Below are 6,271 nucleotides of genomic sequence, written 5' to 3' on the forward strand. Positions count from 1 at the left end.
CAGCCCCGCGTCACTCTGCCGGACAATTCCGTAAGACTAAATGGAAAAGGCACGTATCGCACTGGAAGGCAGGCGCTCAGAGCCAACCTCCCCGTTTCTAGCTCTCTCTACCACTTCTGACGCAGGTGAGGAGAGCCCCTGACAGTCAGCGGGGCTCACGGTCAGAGGACAACTCGGGTAGCCACCACGCTGTAATTCTGTGCTCTGTGGGTCCAGGGAGCCGCTACTAAATTCCCTAAAAGCAAACAACCCCCCCCCCCCACAGTTATTCGACAGGAAAATTAAAGACCAGAGAATTTAATCACACAAACCAGACCACTTTGCTCGGCGCTGGCCTTCCCGGGTGCTCTCTCAAGTTCACGCGCTGTCCGAATACAAGGTTTTTAATGCCAGAAAGAATCGCTCTCCTCCAATACCCACGTGGAAAGTAAGGCCAGAAACAAAATAAAAGTCCAACAAGCAAGAATTCCCAGAGTAATCCAATCTGGAAAGAATTTAATTAACAAAATAAAACGGGGAAAAGGGCCCGGGAGGGGCTCCGGGGAGTGAGCACTCCTCCCCACGGCTGACGCCCCAGCCTGGCGAGCCCACAGAAGGCTCTTGGACCCGCCGAGCAGGTCCGCCTGGACACCCACAACCACTGCGCGATGCTGCCGTCCCCCGAGGACGCTCCTCACTATGTACAGATTTTAAAAACCAGACAACTGCGGGTGTCGTTAAAGTGGCTTCTAGCTCTCCTCTCCTCTGCTGGCTTGGCACATTAATGCATGCAAAGCAAGGAGGTTTCAAGGGCTTCACCGAACAGTTAATTTTGGCAAAAAGAGAAAACAAACAAAAAGCTAAGATTCCTAAGCGGGATTAAAAGCCACTGAAGTGAAAACAATGTATTTCTCGACAGTATGGAATGACACTACGGCTACAATCTTTTTTTTTTTTTTTCTTTTGAAGTCTCTGCCGTCCTCTCCCCAACTCAGGTCAAAGTTCATAGCAGCATAACACAAAGTCCTCTGTCAAGCCAGTGTCCTCTGCTTCAGGGGTCAGAGTTCACAGGTCAAGGTCAGTCTGTCCGAAGAATCATAGGGGGGTGCTCGCTGTCTTCCTCCAGCCGCAGAGCGCTGGCCTCCTCCTCCAGACACGCGCCGCCTGCGGCTCCCAGCTCGTCGGCGTAGGCTGCAAAGAAGACAGCGCGGCCACGCTCAGGGGCTGGGAGGCAGGGCGGCGGCAGCCAGCGGCCACGGAGGCCGCGCGGGGACACGGCCGTCAGCGTGTTTACAGGCCGCGGCGCACACTAAGTCCGAACTGTCCTCCCTCTCTGACTACAAGCCTTTCGCGGCCTTGGGCAGCCCCAGGTGAATCAGGTATTTTCCAAAATTCATAAACGTCAAACGAGATGGCTACACAGTAAACGGGGCTTCCCGACAGCCAGGCCGCAAATTTTCCTCCACAGACAGGGAGAGTGGGAAAAGTTCTCGAACTGGTGATGCGGGATGCTCGTCACCAGACACCCAGGGCCTTACCCGACAGAAAGGGCCGCTTCACCGCAGAGAGTGATGGTGACACCTACAGTCTCCCGTGGGAGCAAAATGACAGGATCGCCCCCCTGAGGTCAAGGTGGTTTTGGGGGTGGGGGGTGGGGTGGACGCTTGCGTGGCCTCCCCTGTGTCTGTCCCGCAGCAGGAGGGGCCCCGAAGGCAGGCCTACAGTCCCATCCTCCCAGGGCCCCAGTGCCCCCCAGTGCCCCCCAGTGCCCCCCAGTGCCAAGGGGGTGCCACACGCTCGCCCGGTGAGCGATCACACGGGACCAAGGACGCCCCCTTGGCAACGTCAAAATTGAGGGTAATATTTTAGCAGCAAGCCAGGGACAATGCACACGCACCCAAAGCAGCCTGAGCCATCATGACCACTCCTCCTTTGAAAACGAATACAAGTAGTTCAGCCTCGAACCCCCACCCCCTTGCCAACAGCTTGCCTCAGGGCACCGCCCGTCCCGGCCCAGGGGAAAGGGCAGCAGCGCCTGGCACGGGCCGCACACAACTACCTCCGTGCCTGCGGCACAGCCCTTACCAAGTCTGGTCGGAGACGAAGGCACGTGAGTACCTGTGGCGACAGCCGTGCCATAAGTCTGCGTCACTAGGGGGCAGTCGTGAGAGGCCGAGTCCAAGATTTCATTGGTGGTCTCCATGCTGCCGTCCAACCTGGAGGGAGGGAGGAAAACAGACGCGGCGAGGCCGTCAGGGGTCCTCACAACTCGGCCTCGTGGGCCTGTGGGGCCAGAAGTGCCGCGGAAAACCCAACAGGCTCACCCAAAACGGACACGCGTGTGCGCTCCCTCCACTGTGCTGACGAGAAGCTCATTCCCTGTGTTCACTCGGATTTCTCACCAAGATTTCTACCTGGGAAATCTGGTGAAAGTTATACCCACTGAGATAATCTCCCATTTTTAAGACTGAGGATCATAAGTAGAATCTGCTATAAAAAAAAAGACCCCGGTTATAACGTTACAGTATTATAGTACCGTTGTTAGGGGAATTCCTGCGTAATTCAAAAAACGCAAAAGCAACAGAGAACTGCACTCTTCCCAATGAACAAATATGAATTCCTTCTTTTCGAAGAGAACACCTGTGTCCCACGTTGAGGCAGCAGGCTCTCCAAGAACGCTCAGTGCACCGTGGACGACACCAAGGGCGTCATCCCTTTCCTGGAAAAGGCTAAGTTCCCGCCTCAGTCGGCCCGGCCCGGCCCGGGGACGGACGAGCACAGCGCCGGCCGCCTGTCCAATCTCTGCACGGTCACCGCACTGGGCCACCAGCAGACTGGTGCCGAGAGCCGGGGCCCGCGCCCTCACCCAGCTCTGTCTGTGCAAGGGAGTCTCCTCAGCGGCACAGGCCAGCCCCGCCGGCACATGCCCGTCTGTGTCACTGGCTTTTGGGGAACCGGACAAACGCACGGCGGTGGGGGGGGGGGGGGTGCCTGACATCACAGTGCCCGCGCTGGCGGTGCTGGCCGGCTGAGGCCCACTTACTTGTGCTGCTTCATCAGGGTGCACTCGCCTCCCTCCTGGGGGTCCAGGTTGTACATGTACAAGTACCCGTCGGAAGCTCCCACCAGTAGCCGGGGAATCTTCTGAATTCTAGGAAGAATCAGAAGGAGCCCGATTCTAGGACCTCCGCTTTCATACAACACTCTTGGTAAAGCAGGAGCCTCGCCTGTGGCACGGCCAGGAAGGCCTCTCACCCCCCGCCCCAAAGGAGCACAGTTAGTTTCGTGCGCTCCACTGGTGAGAAGAGAGATGGCGCCCGCCCGCCGCCTGAGGCCACAGCATGGGGGCTGCGGGTGCACTTCGTGCGAATCGACACCCAAGCCCACAGAAGAGCTGGGAACAAAACCACTTCCATGGCTTCCCTGAAGGCTAAGCGTAGATATTTCAACTACGGTAGTTGGACAAAAAGGAGGTCAAGTAACGTCTGTGACGTGCACGGAATCACGAAGACGTGCTATCGCGGAATTTTCAAGACAGTATCTCCCTGCGTGGCTACGCTCTGGACAATCCGACGAAGCTCACCAGGCGCCTTGTGCATTCTGAAGCCCCACTCCAGAGCGACACAGACAGCCCTGGACTAGGTCACACTGCAGGTTTTGTAGGTCCCAAGAGGTTAACTGTTGGCGGCCTCCTATAGTTCAGACTTGGGCGGTTTCTTTAGTAACACGACCAATATTCCCGACAGAAACAGAAAGAGGAAGAATTTTTGGATCAGAACCACGCAGGGGAAGCATTTCAGTCCAGTAACGGTGAAGAGGCACTTGGGGGTTCCCTCCACTTCCACCTAACTCTTGACCGAGCTTTGCAAGGGCCTAAGTTCCGGGCTGTTCCCGGGCCGGGAGCAACTTAACCGGGCCACACCTCCACCGTCTGCAGTGATCCGAGACCAGGCTCCTGACTGGATGTACCCTGGCAGGAGAGAGAGAGGAGACCCCTGTCCCTACTCACGTGGCCAGCGAGCAGATGTTCTTGTGGCCACAGAAAGGCAGGCGGACCGTGGCAAAGGCTCTGCCCTGGTTGAACATTTCTGTTACTTGGGAGGGCAAGTAGCTGGTGGACGCCATGAGCACTTTCCCGAAGTACCCGGTCCAGGTGGTGGGCTCCTCCTGAGGTCTAGAAGGAAGAACCACTTTCAGATACACAAAGGCGGGCTCTTCGCCAGGACAACGACCAGGTCCCACTCACAGAAGCAAGTATCAGCCCTGAAACTGGAAGAGGGGTTCCCCACGCCTCGGGAAAAAGGGGCGTAGAGAACGATGAAGTCTCCAGAGACTGGGGACGCTGTGGGCGCATCTCCTGAGAAGGGTCAGAGGAGGCCTGTCAGGTTTCAGAACCTAGAAGAGCCTTGCTCCCCCCAGGGGGCCACACGAGACGGTGGCAGACGGGCAGGCTCCCCACTTTGCAGCAGAAGTGAGAATGCACGGGGCCAGATTCACGACCCGCCCTCCGCCCCAGAACTTTTCAACAGGAAGTCTACGGAAACCTCATGAGCACACATCTCATTTATTTCCCCAGAGCCCGACTTTGTTGTTGTTCACCTGGATGTATTTGTTAAGTTATCGTAAATATTCCTTTGAGTAAGACAGCACGTGAACTAACAACACTCAACCTTGCGGGTGTCTTTTTAAAAGTTAAGAAAAGAACCTCTCCTTCGCTGCGCACACCCGTCAGAGTAACGCGGAATTTAAATCAATTGCTTTAAATGCAGAAACCACCTGTGGGCAGGCTGGAGCCAGCACGCACGCCGACGTCTTGTGTGGGTAAAGGCAGTGGTACGAGGGGACATGTGCACAGACCCCAGGACGTCCCTCTTCACACCACCCCCGTCCCCCACCCTCCTGCCCTGCCTCACGGCCTCATCTTTCAGGGAAGTCATTTCACCGCTGAGCCCACATCTGGCGGCACTTACTCGAGAGGCAGCTCCGGGGTGTTTACTGGCAAAAATGTCTAAAGGCAGGACAACATCCGTGCTGGAATTTCCACCCAGTCAGTGGAGAAAGTGCTTATTTATTTATTTATTTTTAAATCAAACATGTCTCTGCAACTCAACTCACTTTTCTTTCACAGTCTCGAGTTTGAAGATGTGCACAGTCTCGGTGTTGCTGGACGCGGACAGGAACAGGCTGTCCATGCTGAAGGCCAAGGAGCAGATGCTCACACACCTGCGGGTGAGCAAAAGAGGCCTGAGTGACGCGGTCGCCCGCCAACCTCCAAGGGGCGATTAGCAACCTTTCTCCAGGGACTTTAAAGTCAGAGGAGAAAAGTTCTCGGGATTGGCACACTTGAGTCTACGGACATCTTTCTTATTCCTCTCCAGACGCTTTTTCAAAAATTTTTCTGAAGAAAAGAAAATGTTTTAAAGATAATAAATTAAGAGCAATTCTTTACCATACTGCTGGCTAATTTTCTTTGAGATTCCAAATAACAAAGGGATTCAGGGCTTCACTAAACCAGTTTTAGCTGAATCAGGCAGGATTTACAGCACTCAGGTTAATAAAACGAAGTCCAAGAATTCAAATCCTAGCAATTCTTAACATGCAAGGCAGACTGGCAACCTTGGTGGTATCCAAGAGGAAAGCAGAACTTTTAACACGCTGAGGCTCTCCAGTTTATCTTAAAAACCGCTGTAAAAATCCCAAAGCCTCAAATGAACCTGCACTTGCTCCCGATACTTAGAAGTACAAGATGCGCCTGCCCCGTCAGGTCAGTACGTGTTTAACGGGTGCCTGTGAAGTGCCGGCGTTGGGCCAAGCTCTGGGGATGAAGCGGGGAAATCAGGAAGGGCTCTTGCTTTCACGGAGCTTCAGTGAGCCGGGTTCGCGGACAGTAATCTGCCGCAAGAAAGGAGAGCCGGAAAGTCCGAGTGGGCGGCGCCAGAGACCCGTGGAGGGAAGGGTTGTTGCCACGCGAGGGTCAGCGGTCGGCCGGGTCACAGACTGACACCCAGCACAGGAGACCGCACAGGCGAGACCCCGTGCAGAGAGTTCCCTCTGAGGAGCGGGCGTTCAGTGTGGCCGGAGCTGGGAGCCACGGGGCCAGGGCAGCCGAGCTGAAAAAGCAGGGAACGGCAGGCCTCACGCGCCACGGCTGGGGGGTCTGCGGTCCGCCCTGCCGGCAGGAGGCACGCCTGGAACTCCCCCAACGGGCGTGTGATTTACTGACACTGACACCCTCAAAGAGCAACCTGGGCCACGGTCTGAAGAATGGACCGAAGGGGCCGACGACGGAGAC

At 55.8% G+C, this 6,271-nt stretch overlaps 1 protein-coding gene across 2 annotated transcripts; it reads right to left on the reverse strand.

Annotated features, from left to right (window-relative positions):
- Positions 1-466: 466 nt before the first annotated feature.
- Positions 467-6,222, reverse strand: WIPI2 (WD repeat domain, phosphoinositide interacting 2). 2 transcript variants are annotated; one of them, XM_049638976.1, is made up of 5 exons: positions 5,095-6,222; positions 3,989-4,153; positions 3,023-3,130; positions 2,098-2,195; positions 467-1,170 (listed from the first exon to the last, which is right to left on the reverse strand). In XM_049638976.1, the coding sequence occupies exons 1-5, from the start codon at positions 5,169-5,171 to the stop codon at positions 1,058-1,060; spliced, it is 561 nt and encodes a 186-aa protein (XP_049494933.1). In that variant the 5' UTR covers positions 5,172-6,222; the 3' UTR covers positions 467-1,057. The 2 variants fall into 2 exon arrangements, with proteins under 2 accessions (XP_049494933.1, XP_049494932.1); XM_049638975.1 differs by having other exon boundaries at positions 2,065-2,195; positions 5,095-6,138.
- Positions 6,223-6,271: the final 49 nt, after the last annotated feature.

The sequence above is a fragment of the Panthera uncia genome, chromosome E3, assembly GCF_023721935.1.
Source record: "Panthera uncia isolate 11264 chromosome E3, Puncia_PCG_1.0, whole genome shotgun sequence".
NCBI classification, from domain to species: domain Eukaryota; kingdom Metazoa; phylum Chordata; class Mammalia; order Carnivora; family Felidae; genus Panthera; species Panthera uncia.